This window comes from Tympanuchus pallidicinctus, unplaced genomic scaffold, assembly GCF_026119805.1.
Source record: "Tympanuchus pallidicinctus isolate F22 unplaced genomic scaffold, pur_lepc_1.0 scaffold3, whole genome shotgun sequence".
Lineage (NCBI taxonomy): Eukaryota > Metazoa > Chordata > Aves > Galliformes > Phasianidae > Tympanuchus > Tympanuchus pallidicinctus.
In genome coordinates, this window is record NW_026294747.1 from 9,809,940 (window position 1) to 9,837,188 (window position 27,249).

Below are 27,249 nucleotides of genomic sequence, written 5' to 3' on the forward strand. Positions count from 1 at the left end.
GGGTAGGAAGCAAACATTGAACTCTAAAAAACATATTCAAGCCACTGAAAAAATATGCACACCACATTGTACAAGACCCGTTGTGCAAGGGAGCCAGTGAAACCCATGACAGATGGAAAAGGAATCCTGAGGTCTCAGCTTGTGCTGAACAGGTGTTTTCTTGTCCTTGTGCAAAGTCCTGACAGCAAAATACATCCTAATCCAAGTTACATTATTTGACCCTTTTGGTAGATTTATGAGTCATGTGCAAATATGGTTTTCTGTTCTCCAAACAGGACTGCAGATTATGAGGCAGGACTTAGATAACAGACACTGGAAATCACCCTTCATCTTCAAAAACATCCTTCCTTGGCTGTGGTCAGCAACCCTATCTCATCACGCCAGGCTAAGAGCAGCTGTTATTGCCATGTCGGCCAGCATACTGCTCATTGCGACCTTCTGCAGAGATGAAACCATTCACTGCAGTCCCAGGACTTTCTTCTGCCTTGGTTTGGTTTTAAATGGTTGGCAAATAAAATCTTCCTTTTTCCCTGCCCATGAAAAGCAGCTTACCCACACACACAGAACTTTCCAGGACGGCACACACAACAGACTTCTATACATTATTTCCCTCCCACTCCCCAAATTCTGAAGTACTAAGCAAGTAAAATCACACTCTGATAATCCCCACTATTTCCTTGTGATTCTGGCATAACTTCACAGGAGGCAACACAACCACTCTGAGTTCCCACTGCTGTGGGATCATGCAGAGACACAACCTCATTAGCAAGGCAGATCTGCATATTCAGAGCTCCAGCTCTTGCTGGCACCATGCGATGCATGAGTTGGAGCTTTCATTATAATATCAGAACCAAAAAGGCATTTCCAAACAGGCAAAGCTCACTCAGGTCACTCAATAAAAACATACTGTGTTACTCTGCTGACTCGCTTTCTCTAACATTTACTGGAGCCCCATAGTGCCTGTTAGGGCACATAAAGTTCTTAGAAGTCACATCACCATGGCACTCAATGACAACTGTATCTACTACTTTTATCTGGCATACATGACTGTGGTTGTACGTTCTGTGATGAGCACATTCAGTGCTCACAGAACTGCATAAGGAAGTCTGAGCCTTCCCAAGTGACTTGCAAGTGTTTTCTTTGTTCAGGGATTAAGTCATGGCAAGTTCCTTATCTATAAAGACCTTTATCTTACTGCATATAGTAAGTGTGCATGCCTGTAAGAAAACAGTAAAACAAGCTATAGGCTTCTGGAAGTCACATATTTCAAATTCAGCCTTAAGAGGTGTACAGACTTGTCTGTATCATTAGTATGCACACCGTGCTACACAAATGTAAACTTCAGTACTGGCTACTGGGCACAGAATGATTTCCATGGCTTGAAAATAACCACTGGCAGCTGACTTCTATTATTTTGTGATTTTTAAGTACTAAGAATCCAGAATTGTGAAGCTGCATCAGTGCTTATATGTACAGATAAAAAACTAGATGGCAAAAAGTACTGGGAAGAGCAGACAATGAATCAGTTATACGAGCATTACTCATTAGCATTTTTGCACTGTACAACAGCACTGAGAATGTCATGTTACTTGTGAGGGTAATGATGTTTCAAAAGAATTTGAGAAACTGACCAAGTTTAAGATTCTACCACTTGCTGGAAATAGCTAAGTTTCAGTACTGTCCCTTTCTGATGTTTGAAGTGATCACATTATTAAACCAGCCATCTAGAACATACAGATTCAGACAACTTTGATTCAGCTGTCAAATGTGTGTTCCCACAGATACACCAGAGTATGAATTGTCAACAAACACATTCACACAATTCAGGCCTAGTCATTATATCAGATACCTGCAAAAAGCAAGAAGCACCTTCTTAGAGCTTTAGAGTATCCGTCAGAAATTAAGCACTAAGCAAACAGCAAATTTATCATTAAGAGACAAAAGACTAGAGGCATAATTTGTTTATTGTACTGTGAGCATCAGTATATATTAGAGACAAAGAAAACATGACTTCCAGGACAAGGAAAAAAACCTGGAGATTGAAAGTTTTGCTCAGTAACAACCATGGAGAACCTGTAAGTTATCTGCTGGAATGCTTTCAGCTCAAAAGCTTGGCTTCTACAGTTACAGAACACTGAAGAATATACGATGTTCTGGATCCCAAAAGCCACATATCTAAAGTTAAATTGTGAAAGACCCAAAAAGATATTACGTAAAATTTATAAACTTGTTTTCTTCTGGGACAGATTGATCTTATCTCCAAGACTCAGGGCCATTCCCTGTAAGGAAAAGAAAGATGTTTATGACACTGGTACTTCAATAAAATCACTTTATCTGTACTAAAAGGAAATTCCATATACAGGATTTTAAGTAGTTAGTGGCATAGGAATCAAAATATATCTAACTGTTCACCTATCTGCATAAATTCTAGTGCATACCATCTTAACTCCAGGAAAAGGCCACACTGATAAATATTACTGAAGCAGTGAAACTTCAAAGAGTTAGCAGCTAATAAACCTGCCTTCAAAATAAGAAGAAAAATTGATTTTGAGCTTTTTGACCTTCCACCAATTGGAAGTATGTGCCCACTAGAGAAAGGACATCTGTCAATATAGTTACTGAAATTCAACTGTTGAAAATCTCAGTGCTGACAGAAGCACTCAATACATCAAGGCTATAGAAAATAATTTCATCACAGAACCATGTTACTATTGCACAGAAACCGAAGAAGAAATGTCAAAAGAAACTGCCCAAATAAAACCACCTAATCTACACAATGATCTCAAGGTGAGACCAAGCTGGCATATGTAACTGAATGCTATCTTATGTAAAAATGTCACTGTAAGTGTATCAGAAACATCAAATCACTCCAAAATTTTCATAATGACATCACAAACTAAATGGTTTCTTTGACTGTAGTAACTTCAACACAATTCTTTGCTGCATGCTGTTTAAAATACTTTTATTATTACAGCAGCTATTTCCGTATTTGCTTCCATACTAAACAATTCTAAATCTTGCAATCTTTAGTGAGAAGGTAGAAGTTCTAAAAGACATGTGGATATACCTTTAGAAAACTTCAGTTAAGACACTTCAGTTTTTGCTTTTTCTTTCTTGTAAAACTGAAATATCTACTTTAGTAGGAATAAGATCACAAAAGCTCAGGGAGAGCTGATCTTTATTTAAACACAAATGAAATATAACATCCTACTAGCAATGCTAAGGGTACAAATTCAGAAATCTTGTTCCAAACACCTATTCTATGGCAATGCACTGGGAGAGAAGATGTTTTAGTGCATCTTACCCCACATTTTTCTCAAAATTTTACCTAACTTAATTAACACCCCGAGAAGTTGCAAGTTTTTAAAGAGTGCCTGTTAGGTTTTCTTACAAACCAGAAGAAATGGTGCTCTGAATGGAAGCTGCATTACCTGGCTCTTTGCACGGATTCGTATGTGACCGGTGACAGGAGCCTCTGGTCCAAGATGAATTGGCTTTTCAATGCTGACATTTGCAAGTGCATCTTCTCCAAATATGGAACGTGCATAAAGATTGGCTGCCATAAAGCCACAATAACCAGAAAGTGCCTACAGAAGCAACAAGTGAACACGTGAGAAAGGCCCAAAACCCTACAAGCACACTCTCGCTCATCTCAGGTATAGTTTCACTTCAGCTACAGTCCATGCGTTAGTTATTAGCTGTAATACACACACACTGTACCTTAATAGCTACTTCATATATTTCACTTTACAGCAAGAAGAATACATTGTCAAAAGAAAAGTCAATTTTGATACAGAAGGATCTTCGAGCTACTGAGAAAACTGTATAAAAAGAGATAGTCCAATCAAAGCTGCTACAAATTACAACAGACATTCTAATTTTCTTCTTGCTGAAGAAGAAATAGCTCAAGTGATGAAATGACACAGAATTCGTTAACAATTAGCTTTTTACTCACTTCAGAACATTAAGAACTTCGGTTATATGTATTATTTTGTACTTTTAACAAGCATTTCTAACAACATGCCTAACAGATGCTGAACAAATTACACAGAAAGAGCACACGAGCAAAAAACTGTGCCACAAAAGAGTCTACAGGCAAAGAGCTCACCTTCTCTGGAGTGAGGCACTTCATATTGGTTGACTTCAGTATGTGTTGCAAGTATTCATTTAGATCAATGATATTTGTATTCACCGTAACCTGCACAAAGAGAAAAAGGACAATTACTTTAATTAGCATATCAGGCACTTCCAAAAGCCCTTCTGCAGTGCTCTGTAACAAGCACTGCCACCACATTTCTCTTTGAGGAGCAACACATTGAGAGAGTGAGCTGCACGCCACATTATGCACTGGAGTAACACACAAACTACCTCCTGCCATCCACTCACTCAGGGGTAGAAGCTCCCATTTTATTACTATAGTCTTTAAAACATTCAAGATGCATATAGTACTCAGTTAAGCACATGGACAGGACCAACATCCAATGCAAACATCTCATCTTTAAAAAACCCAGGCCACCAGATATGTTTGAAGAGGCACCTATTTCTACACAGACAAATACAGCTAGCGTTACCCGGTGTTAAACACAATATAAGGAAGAATCACTTGTATCACAGAAGCATCTGAATGAGGTTTATACCACATGAGATAATGTTGATATAATGAGTTAGTGTGGAAGAGGCAAGAGAGTGACAAGTCATCCAACGAGAACCCCAAATAACATACAGAAAGTAAAACTAACTTTGTTTTCCCACTCAAATTCTGCCCACATCTGTCTGAACTCTGCATCCGTACAAGAGGCTGGCTGGATATAATCCATAATGTCAATGTGAATGTCACTGAGAACCACGCAGTTTCTGTCACTAGCAGCTCCAGAGACATCATACACTGCAATAAGAAATACAAACCACATTAATGCTTAGAAGAGTGATTTAGCAATAAGTAAGAGTATCCAGTTGCCATTTGTCAGCTAGCAGCTCAGCCCCATGTTGATCTCTACCCTTCTCAGGTGCTTTCCCCAAGTTGCCACAGAACTCTAAGATAGATGCGTTGGTTTTTCAGGCAATGCTGCCTAAGGTCATTTTCAGTTCAGAGACTTGGGCTCAATAATCATGCTGACAATCACTCTGAAGGCAGGGTGCTCCACCAGGATTTTTAATTAAAATACAAACTTTCAAAAAGATCATCACGAAATATTCATACATTGCAAATCATTTCATTTCCTTTTCCAGTACAAAGTGCTTTATTTATTCCTTTCTGAGCCCATCGAGCAGTTAAGAAATACCCCACACAGTATTCTGCACACACACACACACACACTGCCTACTTACCAATATTACCAAAAATAATTCCATTTTCTGTTGAAGCAACTTTGACGTTAGCTTTTATGTTTGCAAAGTCATGTGGAGCAAGTGTCAAAGGAGATGGTTTTTCTACAAGTTTCAAGTCACCTGTTTAAATAAATATGGGGGAGACCATCAGAGAATGTTACCAGTACACAACAATTCTACTTTTGGAACATTTACTGTTGTGCGATTCAATTGCAATGCCTACAGAGCTGCACTGCATTACTTTGTTGATTTTACATCCAAAACTTCAGATAAAATGTACTCACCCAAAGGATACTGAAAACAAATGGGAACACTGACTTAAATGGGCTTTGGATTGAGCTTGGTAATACTTTTAACAAGCAGAAAACTGTCACTTCTGCCTTGCATTTTAATCACTGCCAACACCATAACACTTAACACGACTGTCTAGTGCTTTAAAAACAAAGTTCAACGTTCAGTATTGCATGCACTGAGCTATCTCAGAACAGGTCAAAGTACCATCTTGATTTTGAATACAACTGCTGCTTTCCCTACTCCACTAGCAAGAAACTGTAGGAGACTCCCTAGTTCTACCAAACAGTGCCAATGCCCAGCAATGCTTCTCACCCAGCGTGGCCAGCTCCAGTGTGCAGTTCTGCAGAGTATCACTGGTCTGATTTACCACGAGCACATCCAGCACGATGTCATACTGGTTGACGTGGACATAGGCTTCTGCATAAACAGGGTCTGAGAAACCCGTTAGTTGTGTAACCTGTAAAGGAAAAGAATTTAAGGTATTTTTCTCGTAAGCCATTTCTAATAGGAAATCATGACAAACAATGCCAAAACAATAAATTACAATTTAATTCATTGCTCTTTGATATGAGCCCCCAAATCAAACAGAAAAGGCGTGTAAGGAGGTTTAAATTTCACATAACTATCTTCTCAGAAAGAGAAAAAAAAACAAACAACACTTCAGCCAAATACCACAAACTTAGTCTAGAAAATACTTAAGTGACATTCTGGAAAACCAAAGTCCGCATTTCTTGCACAAGCTTTCAAAAATTAACAAGTTCTGAAGACTTACAACTAAATCACAGTGATCCTCCGTATTATTTACACAAATGCATTTTTAAATCCATCCTTTGCTCAGCTGTCCCTTTGCAGACATACTGCAATTCATAACATCTTTACAGATAGAACATTTTCTGAACTGAATTCATCTAAGATCCCAAAACATAAACTAAAATGCTGCATTATACTTAAAAAAAGATTAGAATGAAAAACAGTGACTTCAAATTGAAAGGTAATTTTAAACATTAAAAAGAATTTACACAGACTTTGAGAATGAAAGCCTGCTTTCCTAAATGGAGTTCAAGAAGTGTTTGGACAACACTCTCAGAGACAGGGTTTGATTCTCAGGTGCTTCTCTGCAGAGCCAGAGGTTTGGCTCGATGACCTTTGTGGGTCCCTTCCAACTTGGGATACTCTGTGGTTTTATGAACCACTTTAGACATTCTCTGCCAGTTGAAATAACCAACAGCAAAAAAAAAGACAAACTGAAAAAAGATACACCACACTTGTCAACAGGATATGGCAGAAAAGAAAAAGGTCCTTAACTTGTGACATCCCTGCTCTTCTCACAGTGAACCTTATTGGGCTCTTCAAAGCACCACACAATTTCAATTTCAATTTCTGCATGCCACCAGCTTAGCACTGAGCCTCCTTGCCACTCTTCTTCCCTCACGATAAGGGAATAAAGCACAATAAATTTTTTTTCCTCTTTCTTTCCCCCTAATCAACAAACATATGGGACTTCCTAATCAACAACACAGCCTGATTCATTAGTTCCAGTATGCAACTCCCATAGTTGATTCTGCACGTGAGCAGAAGAATGAGTATATAATTTGAAGACTGACTATTAGATTACCTTATTAAGTTTGGATGCGAGAGGATCAGCAGCCTCTTTCCTCTGTGTGTTTCCCATTGCTGCAAGAAGGCTGAGCTGAAACTGGTCTTCTTTTGAGCTCATTTCATTTTTAGCAGTAAGCTGCATGAAGGAAATGGGATCATCTGGCTGAACTGTCACGTTCCTTTTCTCTGATTCTTTCTGCAGAAAAAAACCATCATAATTAATTCCCTCACTTAGCACAAAACACAGAATGACTGAAGCAGACACAGTCAAATGGAGACATTTCTAGGACCTGCTTGGATGTGAACAACATAAAAAAAAAAGAATTCCAAGTGTTTACGATTACACATTCATAATATCTCACCTTCTGGGAAAGTTTCTCTTCTTCTAGCTTGGCTGACAGCATATGAGAGAGGGACTGCCTGCATTCTTTGTTGAAAATATCATTCATGAGCGGAGAACATTCTGACAAAACTTTCAGGCACAGGGAAATACGATCCACATCATCATCTGTAATGGGCTTCTTGGGAAGAGAAGACTTTCCCAAATGGAGAATAGTGGCCATCAGCAGCATAGCTTCAGCAATAAAGGACTGAGAAGGAAGACAAATGAAACAGAATGAAAGGAAGTTATTGAGCTTTTAAAAGGCTTTAAAGAAATGCTTATTTCTGGGGCAAATTAATCAAATTCATAGGAATCTCTGGACTTTTTTTTTTGGATCTGTCAAGAGACAAAGCACCAAGAGTTAAGAGACTTTCTCATATGGTGGCTGTAAAGCAGCAAGTCCTTTTTATGACCCAAATTATTATTACACAACCCTGTAGCTGGCCCAAATTATTATTACACAACCCTGTAACTAGCATTTGATTCAGGACTTAATCAATTTTGTATCTGCTTAAAAATCCATTGAACAAAAAGAAAAAAGCAAACACCACTAACAAACAAAAAAAAACCCCAACCCACCAACCAGCTCCTCTTTGCAACTACAGTGAAAGCACAGAGATGACTTACATTTTGCTTCTTCTTTTCCTGAACTAGTGACACATATCGTAAAGCAATCTTGGTTAAAGTGGTAGCAAGGGAAGCCGCGACAAAGAAATCCCCATCAAGCAAGAATCCTCGCAGTGGAGGTCTGCAGGGACAGACAGTCATCAGAAAACTAGCTCAGAAGATACTTTAAGAACAGTACATCATCTCAACCCCTCAACTCTCCATGAGAGAATGTCACTTAAAAAAAAAAACAAACAACAAAACAACTCAAATGTTTACTAGATCTAGTAAGAAATCTTAAATACCTGTCCTCCTCCTTTTTGGTGGGCCGGGAACTACTCAGAGCACTCTGGGTTGCGTAAGTACCCATCTCTGTCACCAGCTTCTGGACTGGGCCCACAGTCACCTCTTCTTCAGGTTTTAGCTCACCAGCTTCTTTCTTGATTTCAGATTCTACAATTGGGATCTAAACACAAACAGGTAAATGTTCACACGGATACAGAAGCCTCCGACAGCTGTGCATAAAGCCCACGATGCTGCATGCAGTGTCTTAGAGCTCCCAAGACTGAAAGCACTCTTCATTTGTCAGTGGATATGTTCAAGTCACCACAGTTATCTGAAACAAGCAATTTTTCACCCACCCTGCTAAGTCTGAAGCATTCAAATCTTTACTCTCAGTACATGCCAGTTGCTATGTAAAAATAATTCAATACTGAATGCAAAACCTAGTTTTTGCATTTGGTTTCTTGCAAGTATAACATTAGATTATAATCCTCAAAACTCCATATTGCATTTTAATTGTTTTCAATCCTTTCCTTAGCACAATGCATGTAGTAAGATAAATCACAAAAAGCTAGAATAACAAAATAAACACACCTCTCCAAGTGATCTGCGAACTTCTGTCATTACACTTTGTATATCCTCCTTTGTGCTGCAATACTCTCCAAGGATCCATAAAGCTCCTCGATAAATCCTAAAATAAGAACAGGAATTTAACCATGCTTTCCTGATAAATCAGCATCAAGGGTAGCTATGCATGGACAAATTCAAAGGGATGTGATAGGCAGGAAGCAAGTTTGATCTGGAACATTCATCCTTTCAGCTTCAATAAACTAATGAACAAGTATATAAAATAAGATTTCTTCTCTGCTGCTTTTTATTCCATCTGTGCGAAGCTTGATATTTATAAAATTAACATTTCATTACCATCACAACCAACTCCACTGCATGCTAACAAAGACAGCTATAATTTCCCCAACCTGAGGCAAACGAGTAGGAGAAATGACAAAACAGAAGGCTGAATGAAGATTAAAGAGAAAAAGAATAGCAGCGTTTTTCAGGGTTCCAGGGCTTATTTGTCACCTAACAACATAATGACAGAGCCAAGGATTTGGGATATCCGGAAAGAGGTGTCTTCAAACAGAAAAATTCCCTTCATATGACTGACCCATCAGAATGCCAAGCCTTGAGTGCTTTGCAAGTACTGAAGATGCTTTGCAGATTCATATCTTAGGACTCTTTTTTTCTGACAAATGCCCAACTTTTTCCAGTTCCCTAGAAGTGCAAATTCCCACTGCAACACTCCCTTAGTAATTCTGTTTTAACAAACATATCACTTTGCTGTTGGTCTTCAACAACATCATCCTCTAACAAATAGAACACAATTAACAACAGCATCATAAAAACGAATTTGAACTGATCTGGGTTCAACGTAACAAGCACCCAACCTATCATGGACAAAAAGGCAAGATGGAAACCATTTCCCTATGGTCATCTACCTCCTGCACCTTCCGTGCGCGTGGGCTGCAAGGCTTTTGGTACATACTTAATGACAATACACATTTAATGCCAATGAGCCACACGCTGGTCCAGCTCTGGTTTGATACTGTATCTGAGACTCACTTGACAGATTTAATTGCATGAAAGACTTCAAGCATCTTCTCAACGATAAGAGGTCTGAGGTTATCGAACCGCTGGATCGCTTCCCGCACAAATTCCAGTACGTCAGCAGCTGCAGCTTCATTATTATCACTGAGGAACTCCATCAGCTAGCACAGCGTGGGGAGCAATAACACAAAGAACAAAGAAGTTACCTTTGTATCACTGTACTTCTACATTCAGATGCAGATATTTCTTCAGCAATGGAAACTGGCCTGACTTAGCATAAATCTACTTTAAAAGAAACCGCAGCTTCACATATTCTTTTACACAGGCAGGCAGGAAGGTTTTTGGGACAGCTGGACATAACTGAATGACAATATAATTCAACATTTCCATACCACTGGAATAACATTGGCAGCCATATCTGGGAACCGAACACTACAGGAATGCAGTGTGCGAACAAGCAGCTGTCTGTATTTGTCAGTATCTTCGTGCTCTGTCACATTATTAGTCTTAATCACTTCTTTCTTCAGAACAATCACAAGCTGCAGGAAAGATCAAACAAAATTGAGGAAAGTCACGTATTTTTCTGGAGAATAAAAACATGTTATGAGACACATGTAATATATCCTTTACCTCCTCCACATTTCTTGAAGAAACCAGATCCAGAGCCAACTGAAGGGTTTTTTTGCGCACTTCCAGATCCGGGGTACTCAACACTCTGAGGATGTCCATAACGAGATCCTGAAACAGTGAAAAAATGAATAAGTAACTGCTTTGTTGCTACAAATTACTCCATCCTCAGTTCTAATTTCCAGACCCCAGTGATTTTCAAAGATCTTGTGGACACAGAATGTATAATACAGTGACAAACACGCAATGTATCCTAGAGATTATGAAATTCAGTGCTCATTTCATCCATTCTAACACTTCTCAGGCAAGCTACTGAGCCTTACAGTCATGGCAACATTTACCATGGTTATTGCAGGCAATGGTAACAGCAAGCCTAAACATGAAAGACCATCCAGCTGTTTTCAACAGATGTATCACCAGAAGGTTTAAATTTTAGAAGGGCATTTTGCACTGCAACACCTGAAAATTTATAGGAAAGGAAAAGCATTCAGATAGGCTGGCAAGAAAAGAGAGCTCACGTACCTGTAACACTCGCTCATGGGAGGGATGCTCCTTCAATTCAACCAAGCGGTCCAACACAATCAATTTCACATTATTATCACTTTCTTTAATAATCAAATCTATGTAGCATTGGGCAGCTGCCTAAATTTAAAAGGATCAAAAACATTTTTATAAGTAACAAAGAAGGGAACTGGGCAAATCTTGGAGACAATTTAAGTTAAAGACAGCTTTTACTTTATTACTAAACAACAAGTCAAGGAGTTGGCACCCAAATTAACTTGAGAACAGTTTAAACTTTCTGATAAACCATAAAGATGGCTCCATCAGTTTGTTACAACAATGCCACAGGAAGAAACACAGCTTACAATACACAGACTTGATTTCAAATTCAAGCAAAAACGTAGATTTCCTTGCATACTTTCAGTCAAATCTTAAGTACAGGACAGGATATAAAAATTAATTTAAAATAGCTGACAGTGTTAGCATATCTAGATGTTTTAATGACTGCTTCTCTGTACGATATTTGTACTCAAGGAAAATGACTGCACTAAGGTAAGAATGTAAGAATTAACACACCTGAGCTTTTGAAGCTACTATTCACAATGTTTTTACTCTTATTCTAGGCTAGTATATTCTATTTTTGAATAGAACTTAGAATTCCTTTGTGTTCTCAAGTAATCAACAGTACAAAGATAAATCGGAATGTGAGGTCAAGCAGTAATCAATGCAAATCTTCAAAGCTTTGTTTCCACTTTGAGAAAGAATAACATTTCAGAGTAAAGAAAGTAATTCAATCTCTGCAAATCTTCAATACTGGTCACCTTTGCTAAGACTGTCAACAAAACTGCAGGTTGATAACAACTACTGTAATAAATTGCACAGTATTTATGCGCAATGACAGGCTTGTGTGTCCATCATCAAGTGGCATGAAGTCCTCCAGCCACAAAGCTGCAAAATATAGTCCTAGTATCTTCTGACCAATTTCAGAAGAGGTTTGAAGACAGTTTTACACATCAAGTGCCAAAAACCACATTTTGCTGCCGCCTTAAGACTTCGAAAGTACAAGGCATAACCCACAGTACTACGGTGCACCAGTAGGTACTGGAATGTCTGCAAACAGCACTTCTATACCTTGATTGCAGTCGGTGCACTGGAGAGTGTAACTAGTGTTCCTGCTGCTTCATATTTCACTGCAGGACTCGATGACTGCAGCAGGTTGTAGATGCAGCGAATAAAGCGAGCTCTCTCTGATGGGTTGGCATGACAGACCTACATACAAAGAGGATTAAGCAAAGGGTGACAACCTTTTCTGAGTATAAGCAGCATCATCCACAGTTTGAAAAGCTCTCAAAATTCTTTAACTGGAAATAGTATGCAATACTAGAAGGTCTTGACATGCACAAGAGGCCAAAATGCCTTTTCCAGCTGTATTCTAACTGTTCTACTAAGGGGTCTAATAGAACCTGTATTTTCTAAATACATCACAATATATTTTCCTTTTACCTTATAAATCAGTTCAACAATAACCAACTGTAGAATATCACCAAATGTCTGGACTTGGTCAATGCAGGTACTCAAATAATCCAATGCTCGATCCTAAACAAATAAAAGGCAAATCATTCCAAGTTATTTCAGAGTTCTCAGCTACATTTTAAAGCAAAGCACATTATAAAAATCACGGAGTCAGAGAATCACCATGGTTGGAAAAGACCTCACAGATCACACAGTCAACCATCCACCTCTCACCAATATCACCAATCAGAAGAAAACTACACGTAGTCAACTTTTCAACTGAAAGCTTTGAAGAATTTATGAAAAAATATTAAGTATGAAGAGCAAATTAATAAACTCTGTTTGCACATGAAAAAAAAATGAGACATGCCTTACCATAATCAGGCACAAAATTCAATCACCAGTATAGCAAATGAACAGAATTTGCCATTTCTTTCCCATTTTAATAGCACAAAAGCTATTAAAATGATTGGTAATCTAGGAGGTCTTCTCAACCCAGCAAGGCTAACATGACAAAAATAATTACAGTTTTCAGCAACAATGTAGTTGTCTTCAAATGCAGCAACTGTTCTTTAAAATGAAGACAGCACTAAAAACCTATATTAACTTATTTGCAGTTAAAGAATACTCCACAAATGATGTACAGCTGCCAAACACATTTTTTTTTTATATGAATATGTTCACACTTCTAACAAACTACTGGGTAGTTACCTATGACATTTTCAGATATTTACTCTGAATAAATTTGGGGACAAGTATCCTTACCTGATCTGCGTGAATTAACATCATAAATGCATTTCTTTTGCAACTTGCATCCTTCTCATTCACCAGGAAATCATGGATCAATTCAGGAGCATCAGGTATAAGATGTTCAAAATTTCTTTAAAAAAATCATAATTAAAAAGCTACTGATGAGGGGGAAAAAATAATTGCATATCCTACACAAATGTTTACAGAAAATCAAAAAGCATGAAACAGCAAAGTAGAGCTTTTTTGTAGTCATTCGAAACTAGACAGGCTCAGTGAGCATAAAAAATGTCTGCTGTTATGACAGCTAAAATATTAATCCACAAATGATTTCAGCTTAGGAACACTTGGTTATAGTGTTTAGGTAAGAAAAAAACAAGCAATAGCATTCAGTATGTAAGTAGAGTAGAGGAGTAGAGGAAGGATGTCTTGCTTCAAATAAATGTATGTGCTTATACTCCTGTAAAGTTCTTCTTTGTTTATATTAGTGGACAACGATTGTTTAGAATAAAGTTTCTTTCTCAGTTTAGATAACTGAGAAAGGCATTTGCCCTTACAAATTAAACTGCAATATAAGGATCTCAGTGGCAGCTGCAAAAGCACGAGCAGTACCTTCCACTTTTCCAAAGAAGTTGTTCACAGAGGAAAATGCAAACAAAAAATCCATCCCACACCAACCTCCTCTGCCTCCTCGCTACCAGAAATTAATAATAATAAATACATATAAAAATACATATTTGTGAGGTCTCCCAAGCCACCCAAGCCAACAAACATAGCCTTCCAAATACAGCCTTGGTCTTTTGTACTAAACAGATTCTGGCATTTACCTATAAATGGTGTAAATTGCCAGGACTGCATTTCTGCGCACATAGCTGTGACGATGCTCTAAGCACGCACGGATGGCTGGCATCAGAGGCTCCAGCAGTTCTGCTTCTTTCAGCTTGCAAAGAAAACGAAGAGTAGAGCCTCGGATAAACTCATTTGGATGCTGAAGATCCTACAATCAACCAGAAGCATATTTGAAATGTCAGATGCTACAGTTTAACTGCAAAGCTCAGGTGAACGCACTTGCTAGCCTCCTCCCAAGTTAAGTTTTTTGATGGAGCAAATTCCAAAAGTCTAAGAAGACAATTCTTTATCTTTTCATTAAAGGAATCTTCTTAAAACACTGAAGTTCCATGAAATTTAAAACAAGCATTTCCACGTAATCAAACTTGCAAGTCCTAAGTTTTTTCTGCTGCACTGCACATATTGTATGTGACTCCACAGGCTGTGAAAGCTCAGCCTGCAGGCATTCCAGCACAGTGGAATGACTCTACTGCATGTTAGTTATCTGCCTGCGGTCTATTCCCACAGAAACTGAAGGATTATGTTTGTGAAGGAGCATCCCAAACACACTGCAACGAAGATATGCCACATTGAGCATCTACTCTTACTGACCCACTGTGTGTCCAAGGACACTATCGAGGTGGTAATGAGGTCACCCCTCATCTTCAAGGCTCTCTGACTTCGTAAGATTGAGCACTACATGTTTAATTGTAACAGGAAATGTGAAAATTCCTTAGCAGTTGGTTTGCTAGTTACATTTCAGCCAGCTATGAAGCATTTTAAGACAAAAGGGTTTGCAAGGAAATGAGAGCGTGAGACGCTTTCATATATTTTACATAACAGAAAACGATGCACTTTCTAGAAAGTACACAGTATGTAAACATAGGCAGTAAAATAAACAAGAAGCTACCTTTCTATATGCATCACAGACAAGGATCATTTCCTGCAGAAGCCTGCCATCAGGAGTGGTCTTCGGCACTATCTCCCAGAAAACAAGCAGCAGCTTTTTGATGGTATGATCTTGGAGAGGCAGCACAAAACGTATAATGGTCATCAGAAGCCCAGGTAGTTTTTCACCATTCAGAATCATAATAATCACTTTCTTCAAGGCCTCTGTCTTCAACTTGACATCTCCTTTTTCTAGAGTGGATAGAAAATTCAAGAAAGAGAATCAAGGTAATTGTATGCTTAGGAAGGCTAACATCCCACAGTTTAGTAGGAACAGCTGTTTTCTGGTCAGAAGATACAACCTCTCCACAAAGGAGTACAGTTTAACATTTCAATAAAATCCACACCCTCACTTTTAAGAGCATAAAGAAGAAGCAAGAGGTATGTATAATATATAAGCCTGGAGTTTAAGCTTATTTTTGGGATCAATGTATTGGAATTAAATGAATTCAACAGATTGCATCACTGCTCCAGTGCTTTCAAACAGCATTTCAAATCAGAATACTCCAATGCACTGTAATGTTACACTAAATACTGATGATGCCACTTTTGCAAGAAAGATACAGCTGTGCACAGAACAGTAAGTGATATGGTTCTCATTAACTAAGCCTGCCCAGACCTCAACATCTATTGCTTTGCACAAAGACTGAAAGTGATGTAAAAGTTCTGCACGGAATTTGGACAAAAAGTCACACAAGATAAATATCACAAACTTCTCAAACAGCGAGCAGAATTCACACATTTCAAACATCAACATAACAAAACAAACACTTATTTGCCTGAGTTTATGAAATGCAAACAATATTCTAGTAAAAGTGTAAGGACACCATGGGAGAATAATGATAGATGATCCTTCTCATCAGGGTCCATTACTTGCCTAGGTCATTTTTTAGGCTGATTTCAGAAGGTGGTTCTGAATCCATCGGGACATTGATTAACGTGTAGCACACGTTCTCAGCAGCAGTCATGGCTCCTGGTTACAAATGTTTTCTCAGTGGAAGGCTTATTTTGACACAAGTATCAGACAACCTAAAAAAAACAAGCAAATAAAGCCATCCCAGAGTTAACAGATTTTACTAATAACATTAAAATGATTGTCCAGCTGATTTAATGATTTGTAGAAGCTTGGATTTCTTGAGAAGCCACATTTGAAATACCTTCCCATTTTACAAACAAACAAACAAATCAAGAGCATGACATTCCCCAAAGGAAAAAACAACCCAGAAATGAAAAATCTTTCTAATATGGCTACAGGGTATGGCTACAGATGAAGGAGGATATTTGGCTGCTACTGAAAGGATGCAGCAACTTTTCCCTTGCCTACTCATCCCTCTGATCCCTACTATAATCACTGCCTTCCCGGTGCTCTTGCGCTTCTCCAGGTGAACTGACCCAAAGTGCAAAGCCAGCTGAAAGCATTTAAGTGAAAGAAAAGGGAAAGGAAGAGTTTTCTTCCAGTTTAACAAACTGAATCAGCCAATGAGAAAGCTATGATGATGGGCACAAGATGTAAGAGTGGAAACTGAGGATGGCAGAACAGAAAAAAGTGAGATGGAAAGGAAAGCAGGACGACACTTTGACATACCAAGAACAATCAGACCTGTGGAACTCTACTCTTTAGCTGCCCCTACAAACTGATGAGGAAGGTCAATATTCATAGAGAGGAAAAAACTACCTGAGAGTTACAGACCCATCAAAGCTGCAATTCAGATTAAAAAAAAGTTAAATCCTCATTTTTTCTGTTTGTTTCTTCCTAGTGTAATTGATGCCTAGGATCAAACCAAACTTACTACTCTGTTTCTTAATGGAAAAACGTTCCAGTTTCAGTTTGCTCTGTTAGTGCTATGATACCACACCGGCACAGGAAATTGTTAGTTTCTATTACACGTCCAAAACTGCATTTTCTAAATGCGTGCAAAATAATGACTGTGCTCTCACTGCAATGAATTGTCTTGAAGTCTTACACAGAGTTCAACAAATCTTTGAAAGAAGACGCTTCTTTAAAACATGGCGTTATGCATCAGTCTGTTAATAAACAGTGCAAAAGCACAAACTTGTTTGCTGTTCCATCACCATATCTCCAAGACAGCAGTGACACGCCAAGTGAGAAAGCCACTGTCTGAGTTCTGATCTCACCTCACCTCCACAGCTGTGTTGACACAACTTCTGAGATGCAAACTCTGTAAACCCTCCAATCCCACTTTATTTTTGAAGCAGTCATTTGAGCAAACAACATTCAAAAACCCAAACGTTCATTTCCAGCTCAGTGAGCCTGAGAAGAAGCACTGCTCCACACAGAGCTCTGACTGACAACAGAGGAAAGAGAGCAGCTGTGGCACTGGAATGAATGAGTGAAACTGTGGATCCAAAGCCCCTTTTTTTCAATCAAACAGGCACCTGAAGAACCTTAGGCTGAGCAGGAAGTTGTGCTGCTTTGGGCTGTGTCATCCTTCTACATAGAAAACAGCAAAATGTAAGAAGTACTGGAAAAGATAGTTGAAAGAAAAATAGCAATGCAACACCAGTTACTTTTTGTTACAGAATTTCTGTATTTCTACGGCTTCAATTCTTCAAGTTGATCATTCGCAGGAAAAAAAAAAAAGGAAACAAAGAGCAGTTTTCGTGCCTTGGTAACAGCTTCTGGGCAAGAGGGTGGGAGAGACAGCAGAGCTCAACGCTGCGCAGCCAGCGTTCAGCTCTGTGAGGAAGAGCAGCAGGCCCGTCCAAAAGGCAGCCTGCACACAGCCCTGACTGCAGAAACTCCTCAGACCCATGGCACAACTCTCCATAACGCGCCGACGCGGCCCGAGCTCACGCAGCGGCGAAGCGCCCCGCCGCTCGGCCAACCCACAGCCGAGAGCCCCCGGGCACCATTCTGCCTCGCGGCACTCGGCTATTTTCAGCCCTCAGCCCGACGCCCGCAGCCAGGAGGAGGCCGGCGGCGGCCCCGCTGTCTCCCGCTCCCGTTCCCCGCCCCGGGTACGGCTACGAAGAGGTTTCCCCACGAGGTGTCGCGGCGCGGAGCTGCGCACCGTGAGGCGGCGGTGCTGCTCGCGGCGGCCCGCTAGGATCGGAGGCAGTGGGTCGCGGCTCGGCCCGCTCGGCTCTGCCCGCGGCGCTTCGGCGATGGCTGACGTGGAGCCGCTCCCTCCCGGATGGCTCGGCGCTACGGCGGCTGAGACAGGACACTCCTCCTCCGTGCAGAAGAACGCGAAAGAGGCGGAGCCGCCGCCAGCGTTGCCGCGTGGCCGACAGGGGCGGGGCGAAGGGGCGCCACGAGGACGGCGTCACGTGAGCAGCGGGGGCGGGCCTTCCGGCTCTGACGCTCTGACGTCACCGCCCCGCCAAACGAGGGAGCTTTGTTTTTTCCCCGCTTCCCAAAGCCACGGTAGGTTCCAAAAATGCTATTTAATCCCATTTGTCCTTACATGCTAATGACAGTAGGCATCCATTAAAAACCAGTATCTTGTGCTGTTTAAGAAAACCCCTTCCTCGACAGAAAAAAACACAGCACTGCTGACCTCCTTAAGGATAGGTGAGTGGGTTTATTTCTTTTTTAAAAGCAATCCTCAGTACGTATCAGCATAAGAGGCATAGAGCTGAGGATAAAGTTACCACCCGTGGATAAACGCTCCGGTACAGCATCACGTATGGCAGCACAAAGGAACCTGTCCACCAATTAGTGCTCCATGGGCTCTTCTGCCTTCTCTGCAGGCTCATCAGCAGGCAGAGCAGGCTTAAAGAGAGGGAAAAGACGTGTTAAGGGATTATCCAGAGTAAACAGGAAGAACAAAGCTAATCAGAAGGCTGAGGCAGTTTGCCACATGCACAAGAAATATGTTGTTAAACAACGTGCAAAACACTATGACAGACGAGGAAAAAAACCTGAGTGACAGGACGGGCCTGCCACATTCAGCCTAAATTGACTTAAATAAGCGCATCAGTCTCCAGCTAAGAGTACATGGTGTACCCAGTTTTCATGTAGTAACTTCTAGCTTTAAAAAAGTCAATTCCTAAAATTGTAATCTATTAGCAGAATTAAACATCAAACATAAAAATAATACATCATACAGTGCTGGCTTTCAATAAAGCCTACTTCCATTTAGCACACACCTTCCTCTGCGGTCTCTCCTCAAGGCCTTCTAGGAATGGTGCTACATCATCATCGTCATAGATCGTGAACTCCATGTCTTTGCCAACAATCCCAATGGAAACATTCTGTTAAGCAAAGATTTGACAGAAGTGAGAAGCATTTTTCTGCAAAATCATTTGCACTTGTCAAACAGACAAAAGCTTCCCACTGTAACAGAGAGGATCACTGTGCTAGTTGTGTCTGCTTAAGGAAGAAGGGCAGTCTTGATAAACTCTCTCTTTAGCAGACTGTTCTCGAAGGGAGAGGACATTTATTCCCTACAAAAGGTAGCACGTTTCAAACATCTTAATAGGAAAACCACCATCCAAGGGTTCTTATTTCCTTTTTTTTCTTTTTTTCCTCCTCCTTTCTTCTCCCCCCTTTTCTTTTTAGTAACAAATAAAAAAGTAACCTGACTTTTCAAAATTGATTTTCATCTTACTCTGCATTGTTGTTACAGTAAGAGTTCTAGAAAACAGCAAGGCAGGCTAAGAACAAAAAATATAGATTAAACATAGATAAGGGCAAGGCCAGCCACAAGGAGAACACCAGAATATGGTAACAGAGCTGCTTAGAAGCTTCTTGCTCAACAGTTGTTCACTTCATTTCCTGGCCAAGGTTTCTGCAACTCTGTGATGCTGGATACTCACTTTGTGTATTACATTCCCTTACCACCCAGTCAATTAGTGACTGTGCTTACAATGCAAAGCTGATAATTCCAGTTGTACACAATGAACCTTAAACACTGATTCAAGTTTAACATATATTGAAGCAGCTAGGGAAAAATGTCTTATCTAAATAAAGCATCACTTCCATAAAGAAAAGTAAATCTCAGGTAATGAAGGAAGCAGTACATAAATCGGAGACAAATGAAATGAAGATGATGAAGATCCAGAAAGAAAGTTTTTGGCTTTCAAGATTCAGTGCCAGCCATACTTCATATCAGCTTTGTCGCTGTCATTACTGAGAACAATGGCAGTGAAATTTCTCATTAAGAAAACCTAGCATTTACCTTGGTGGTCAGATCCTGTTCAGCAGGAAGAGTCTCTCTCAGGGCACGCAGTCCATGTTTAACTAGCTCATTTAGATTACCTTAAGAATGAAAACAGAAAGGTACTTATGAAATACAGCACTTATCCCCACATTCATTTTCCCTTCTTCCCATTCTCAGATGACAAGAAGAAAATCAACTTGCACAGCCTGACTTGCAAAAGTCTTCTCTTAGGTATTTCTGATACTGAAAACACAGTTGTTAAACAAGTACACTATGAGGAACCAGCTCTTCCCTGTTGTAAAACCACCTGGTTTTGGCACCTGCACTGTCTTCAGTGCAGCAATAATCAAGTTATTTTCCCCTTCACATCGCTGTTTCATATAAATTCACTACCTAAGTATCTGCCATGACATACTGTATGTGCTCTGACATGTAAAAAATTTTTCCCATTCTTTAAATGGAGCAGAGGTTTGTTACTTTTTACTTTACTTTTCTGAGCACAGCTTCTCTTTTTATTAGATCTAATAAACACCCAGATGTGAGACACGGAGATCTGCAATACTTTCTCTACAGTTTTCCTCTTCATGTAGATTTACACTTATGCCAAATTCAGCCCTCAACATTTTCTTGTCTTCCTACATGCAGAATGGAACAGTGGCAGAAAATAAGTTTTGTAACAGAAAAAGATCATTTGATAGCCAGGTTCATTACTCACAATCAGTAAATTCAGTCATGTGTCTTTCCAAGTAAGTTCGTGCTGATTGCGAACGAGCACCAATGGACATTGCTTTACAGTCAAAATAGTTTGCTGAGGGACAAGTTTGGAAGATGTGAGGGCCCATATCCTACAGAAAGACATAAAACAAACGTATGAACTCACACCAAGCTTGCTGTAGGAACACATGATATTTTCTAAAATAGTTTTGCTCATGAAACATTACGTAGTTTGTATGCATGCGCATAAGTATCCTATACTGCTTGCTACCCCACCATTCTTATCCAATTCTTTCACAGCTATTTAAAAAAAATAAAAACAAATGCAGTGTTTGTTTTTGCACTGCCTTTTTCATACAAGGAATACAGCTAGAACCAAAATGTTTCCTCCAGTGTTCCACAAACTGCCTTGTGCTTACGCGTGCTTCTGACTTCTTGGCTTGCAAATGATGTTTCACACACATTCTGAGTTATCTGCACGAGCAAGAAAACCTATTGTAGAACTAACCTTGCTATCAATAATTTCAGGCAAGTTGTTAATTTCTTTCTACCTTCTTTGTATCAAAAATCTTCAGGGCAGACATTCTGCGTGTTGCACTAGGCAAACTGTTTTTCTGAACACATGAAGTAAAGCCTATTAATTTTTTTCCACATCCATTTTTTATTTAAGAAAGTGTCAAAAAAAAAATAATTTGTTCATCTCATTTTGCACCTCAAAATAATCAGTTCTTCATTTTTGCATAAGTACACCTCATAGGCATAGAGTGGATTAGCTGTTAATTTGTATTTATACAAGTTATGTCTCAGTATGATAGAGAAAATGATTGTGTCATTCTGAGAATTTTGGTGAGTCTGCCTCCTCCTTACACCTTCTCCTCTTTAATGTGTACTTGTACAGGATTGCATTTAAGCATGTTCTCTTCTGGACCAATTGCAGCTAGCACAGCTTACTTACATCATAACCTGCAATGAGCAGTCCTACACCATATGGTCTTCTGCCATAGCGCTGCGTTGGTATCTGCGTTTCTGAAGTAAGCTAAAGAAGCAATCTCAAAGGCACGTGTTAATCAGTCACACTGACAACATTTTCCTGAGCAATGCACTGATGCTACAAAATTGTTGTGCAGTCTTTGCAAAGCCTTTTGTAGTATCAAAGGCTGTGTCTGAAGAAATAGTTTTCAGGACTTATTTGGAATGCCAGCGCTGGCTCTTTTTCACCAAAACAACATTTAGGAGCTGGCTCTCTCAGAACCGAGCGGTGCATTCAACCAAGTAATACAAACAGTTCAGTTAATGCAGCCTCATTTAATTTCTTAGCCCTTTAACTTTACCTAGGCACCTGATAACAGAATACAAGGCCTCCTCTGTGCTCCAAGCACTTAATTAATGAGAACATTAATTACCACAAAAAAAAAGTAAGCAAGTGGCTGCAGTCCAACATATGATCATATTTTGTGCAGTGCAATTTTCCACCCCCATCTCCCAGAACACAGTGCTATGTAACAAAAAAACCCACAGCAGTAAGTGAAATGGTGCATAGTGCCTTACTGCTTTTCTATCAGTTCAGAGTTCTGGGATGCTCTCTGAAAGAATGAACACACAAACAATGTGAGCAAAGGAAAATCACCTCTGAATTAACTTCTTCAGTTTAGCATTACTTTTAAATTGTGATATATTATTATTTTTTTTTAAGAAGGATACTGCTTCCAATTAGTGACACCAAACGAGACACTGGAAGAGGTCTATCAAACACAAATCTAGAATCCAGACACTCCTGACGCATAAAATTACTAGAAGAAAAAGAAAGAAGAATCAAATCAGTGCATAGATGAAAGTCACACCGAGTTTTCTTCAATATTTGTCTGTTAAGATTTAAGTGTATTCTTGTTCCTGCTCTGCTTGTTGAGAAAAACAGCCAAGGGCATTACACAATTTCATTTCATCGTGACTTATAACTGTTATTTAGGAGGTTGACCACAGGCTTGAAAGAGTCTCAGAGCATCTCATCCATAGAAACCAAGAGAAGTTAAAGTGCACCAGGCCACAAATAGGTCACCGGGAAAAAAAAAACCACAGTTAAACAGTAACATATCTTTGTAACCTTACAGCAATTAAATTTTATATTAAAAATTCTTCCTGTCTCTGTGTTTTCCTGTTCCTAACTAGGGAATCAACCTCTTTTAGTATATATTACCTTATTTGATCAAGCTATGTGGTCAGCAGGTAAAGGCAAATCTGTCTGAAGTTGACATGTTCAGCAGTACATGTTTTTACTAACAGAAGCAGCTGCTAGAGGGAAATAGGTAATGCACTTTTTCAGACTGCTTGGAAACCCCACCACACTGAGGAAACCAGACACAAGTAACAAAACCAAAGAGCAAATTTTGGGGACAAACAAAGGAGTTTTCTGCCAACAACTTAAAATCCTTCCAGAATTTCACAGCGAGGTCTTAGGCAAAGCACAAGAGACCATGACCAGTCCTTAGATGAACATAAAATTTCATTTGCAATAGTCTACACGTGAACTTTTACTTATTGCAGAACTGGGTATGTCAACAGCTAAGATACTCACCACAAGAGTCTTGCATCAGCTGTAAGCCCGGCAATTGAGATTCCAATATGGTTGTCAACGTACAGGATCTTTTTCTGATGAGCTGCCAGCTCAGACTGTGCCCGCTACACATAAAAGGAGAGAGCTATGTGGCAGACTGACCACTTTGTCAAGCACTGTGAAGTAATCTGCTAACACTTATTGCAAGAACTGAATGCAATCACAAAACAGTCAAAACAACAAATGTTAACAAAGACCAACTGTAAACTTGCAACAGAAGACAAGAAAAAAATAATTCCGCTTCAGTAGGAGACTGTAAAATGTTCCTTTTCATTTCAGGAAAAAATGAACAGATGCTCAAGTTTTGGAAAAGGAAGTGAACAGTTTTACTGCTTTATAACAAAAAAAAAAAAAAATATTAAAAATAGAAGAACTCCTATCTTTTAAAATGAAAATCTTTGACTCATTTCACAGAATCACAGAATTGTAGGGGTTGGAAGGGACCTCCAGAGCTCATCGAGTCCAACCCCCCTGCCAAAGCAGGTTCCCTACAGCAGGTCACACAGGTAGGCATCCAGGCAGGTCTTGAACATCTCCAGAGAAGGAGACTCCACCACCTCCCTGGGCAGCCTGTTCCAGTGCTCCGTCACCTCACTGTAAGGAAGTTCTTGTGCACATTTGTATGGAACTTCCTATGCTGCAGTTTCTTTTCGGCCGTTTCCCCTTGTCCTGTCTCCACACACTGCTAAAAAGAGTCTGGTCTCACCACACCTTAGATATTCCTTCACCAATTTGTAAAAACCCGCTTAGCATGGGTGCTGAAACTGTTTATAGTTTTTTACTGACACTAATGGAAAGTGATACTACATTTATTTTATATACAGATAAAAGTTCAGACTGTGCTAAACTAATTTGCCAAACCAAAACTTTTCCACTAATATTGATGTTTGCAGAACAGAGTTTTAACCTTACCTTTAAAGCAACCAGAACAGCATGTGTTTTTGACTTCAGCCCCACAGTGGCTGAGCCTTGCTTCACAGCTTCCATGGCATATTCTATTTGATGAATTCGCCCCTACAGAATAAAATCAAAGATAACCATTCTGAAATTAATCACCTGCACCATTTTTCAACAGTTTTTCATTTACAGACTTCTGATTTCCCCCACCCTGACAGGCACAGTGACTGCCTAACAACAACAAACTTCCTCTATTATCATTTGCAAACCATAGACTCATAGAACGGCCTGGGATAAAAAAGGACCACAAGTGGTGCTCTAGTTTCAACCCCCCTGCTGTGTGCAGGGTCACCAGCCACCAGACCAGGCTGCTCAGAGCCACATCCAGCCTGGCCTCGAATGGGATGGGGCATCCACGACCTCCTCGGGCAACCTGTTCCAGTGCATCACCACCTTCTGAGGGAAAAACTTCCTCCTAATATCTAACCTAAACCACCCCTGTCTCAGTTTAAAACCATTCCCCTTGTCATATCACTATGCACCCTAATAAACAGCCATTCCCCCTCCTGTTTATAAGCTCCCTTCAAGTACTGGAAGGCTGCAATCTGGTCTCCCCAGAGCCTTCTCCTCTCCAAGCTAAACAATCCCAGTTCCTTCAACCTTTCCTCATAGGAGAGAGACTTCCTCATAGAAGTCATCTCAGTGGCGATGACTTCAGCAACTCACTGAAGTTATTTCTATCATTGCTCAGAGGAACTCCCAGCTGAAGTCGGATGTGTAACTTTTAATCGAGTTTCCTAAAGAAATGAATCTTAAGCAATTGTTGTGTCTCATCATCCATCCCCCAGTAACTTCTGAACATGTTATTAGTCAATTGCAGTAAAGTCTGAAGGAGGAGTAGAGGTCTTGAAGACAAGCAAGCCCTTACAAGTTCTGAAAAGCAAGCCAGCAGCGTTGCAAGAAAATAAGGCAACATCCTTTCAGAGCTACAGCTGAGGGTAAAGTAGCAACTTATTTCAAATAATCAGCACGTTCACTGATACCATGCAGAAGCTGGAATTACTAAATGTAGCACAGCTGTCTCCTACCAATTGCAATAAATTTAAAATATGACACACTGCTACAATTATTACAATGGGAACACTCTGGGGACAACCTACAGGATATATAAAATAAGATGGTTTCAATTCCAATATACATATGTATACACACTTAACATGTAAAGGGTTTTTGATTTCTTTACCTAGAGGAACACAAACTCTGCTGGGTGCCCTACACACAGTTATTTCCTGCCTGAGAGCAGCAAGGAATCACGTATTTATCAACTGCCAGGAACAAGCTGCGGAACTGTAAAAGCATAAAGTCCTTTCAAGCCTTTAATCCTCAATCTCATTTTATTTAAAACAGTATTTGAAAATGTCCTCCTAGAGTAACTATTCATCACTCCTGCATAGATGCCCAGAGCTTTTATAGAATCACACCACTGCCACTGTGACCCAACCACCTGTAGATTGCAGCAAATCTGTCTTTGGTGAGTCATTGGTGCTATTCAGACTTTCAAGACAATTTATGAAAAATAAATATAATTCAGCATTGCTGATGACTTCATGATAGCTACTAGAAGCCACAAGAAAAAAAAACAAAAAAAAAAAACCAAAAAAACAACACTGAAGCTTATAAATGCATGTGACCAGAATAAAAATAAATACCAAATATAAGTTCTTCTCTATAGCCACTGAGGAATTTCAAAAGCTCTGCAATTCTTAAGGCAGGGAAATAACCCACAGGACATGTTTACTGCAGATCCAAAGCTCAAAAGCACCAGATCGGCACGGGCAGCCAGGAGAGGGGGGGGGAGTGTCACCATCCCTAGGGGTTTATGAGAAACACGAGGGATGTGATCAGTGGGCACGCTGGTGGTGCTGGGCCGATGACTGGACTTGATCTCAGAGGTAACGACTGTGTGATTTCCCAGCCTGTGTCCCACGTAAGAGACGTCTGTGCCCGTGGAGAAAAGCGCAGCATCAGCCAGCGAGGTAAGGGCGGGCGGGCCGGGCTCACCTGGGGGCTCCACACCGTCACGTCGTTATCGTACTGGTTGCGGAACTGGAAGAGACGGAGCAACAGACGTCAGCGCGGCCGCACCAAAGGAAAGCACTAAAGGAAAGCACCAAAGGGCCCCTGCCTCCCCTCACACACTCCCACCCGTGGGGCCGGGGCTGCTGGGCCCGGTGGGGCTGCCGGAGCTCCCGCCAGGCCCGGCCCCGCCAAGTGCTTACTCACGGCCCCACTCCTTCCTTTTTTCCCCTCGTCCCTTCTAACCCTCCTTCCTCCCTCCTCTCCTCCCGCCCGGTGCTGCGGGGTCGCGGCGCTGCTCTCCCGCCGTGCCGCTCACCATGCTTCCTGCCGGCGGAGACGCGGGCTGAGGGGCAGCGAGGGGGCCGCGCTCCGGCAGCACTCGCTCCGGCCTGGAGCGGTTAGACAGCGGCAGCCGCAGGCCGAGACATCGAGCGGGCGCGCCCGGGGGATCGGCGCATGCGCGGTCGGGCCGGGCCTCCGCGCGCCGTTCTTTCTTCTCTCTGCTAGTCGTTCTGTTGAGTAAATACAGCTACGTCTCTACAGTACTCAACGGTAGAAAGCTA

The 27,249-nt window shown here is 40.5% G+C and overlaps 2 protein-coding genes across 4 annotated transcripts; both read right to left on the minus strand.

Moving 5' to 3' along the window:
* Positions 1 to 1,946: 1,946 nt before the first annotated feature.
* Positions 1,947 to 18,432, minus strand: COPB1 (COPI coat complex subunit beta 1). 3 transcript variants are annotated; one of them, XM_052696274.1, is made up of 22 exons: positions 18,292 to 18,432; positions 16,137 to 16,288; positions 15,222 to 15,451; positions 14,311 to 14,480; positions 13,502 to 13,616; positions 12,728 to 12,820; positions 12,356 to 12,493; positions 11,246 to 11,365; positions 10,727 to 10,834; positions 10,489 to 10,635; positions 10,112 to 10,257; positions 9,086 to 9,182; positions 8,515 to 8,675; positions 8,231 to 8,351; positions 7,584 to 7,811; positions 7,238 to 7,417; positions 5,935 to 6,079; positions 5,329 to 5,448; positions 4,740 to 4,885; positions 4,109 to 4,198; positions 3,432 to 3,587; positions 1,947 to 2,279 (listed from the first exon to the last, which is right to left on the minus strand). In XM_052696274.1, the coding sequence occupies exons 2-22, from the start codon at positions 16,225 to 16,227 to the stop codon at positions 2,220 to 2,222; spliced, it is 2,862 nt and encodes a 953-aa protein (XP_052552234.1). In that variant the 5' UTR covers positions 16,228 to 16,288; positions 18,292 to 18,432; the 3' UTR covers positions 1,947 to 2,219. The 3 variants fall into 3 exon arrangements, with proteins under 3 accessions (XP_052552234.1, XP_052552235.1, XP_052552236.1); XM_052696275.1 differs by lacking the exon at positions 18,292 to 18,432 and adding an exon at positions 17,886 to 18,095; XM_052696276.1 differs by lacking the exon at positions 18,292 to 18,432 and adding an exon at positions 17,401 to 17,742.
* Positions 18,433 to 18,784: 352 nt separating this feature from the next.
* On the minus strand, positions 18,785 to 27,214 carry PSMA1 (proteasome 20S subunit alpha 1). Its single transcript, XM_052696282.1, has 10 exons — positions 27,003 to 27,214; positions 26,669 to 26,713; positions 24,623 to 24,724; positions 23,672 to 23,775; positions 22,801 to 22,889; positions 22,055 to 22,125; positions 21,101 to 21,230; positions 20,404 to 20,483; positions 19,373 to 19,477; positions 18,785 to 18,995 (listed from the first exon to the last, which is right to left on the minus strand). Exons 1-10 carry the CDS (start codon positions 27,003 to 27,005, stop codon positions 18,939 to 18,941), a joined length of 786 nt encoding a protein of 261 aa, XP_052552242.1. The 5' UTR covers positions 27,006 to 27,214; the 3' UTR covers positions 18,785 to 18,938.
* Positions 27,215 to 27,249: the final 35 nt, after the last annotated feature.

What these genes read in the sequence shown, in the direction of transcription:
- COPB1 (XM_052696274.1), bottom strand. Translation starts at nt 16,227, where the DNA reads ATGACTGCTGCTGAGAACGTGTGCTACACGTTAATCAATGTCCCGATG. An exon ending in AATTATTTTTGGTAATATTG is followed by an intron (nt 4,886 to 5,328) that starts GTAAGTAGGCAG and finishes TTCTTATTGCAG; the next exon opens with TGTATGATGTCTCTGGAGCT. An exon ending in AGTGCCTCACTCCAGAGAAG is followed by an intron (nt 3,588 to 4,108) that starts GTGAGCTCTTTG and finishes TTGCTTCTGTAG; the next exon opens with GCACTTTCTGGTTATTGTGG.
- PSMA1 (XM_052696282.1), bottom strand. An exon ending in CTGTTCTGGTTGCTTTAAAG is followed by an intron (nt 23,776 to 24,622) that starts GTAAGGTTAAAA and finishes TTTTATGTGTAG; the next exon opens with CGGGCACAGTCTGAGCTGGC. An exon ending in AACAGGATCTGACCACCAAG is followed by an intron (nt 19,478 to 20,403) that starts GTAAATGCTAGG and finishes TTTGCTTAACAG; the next exon opens with AATGTTTCCATTGGGATTGT.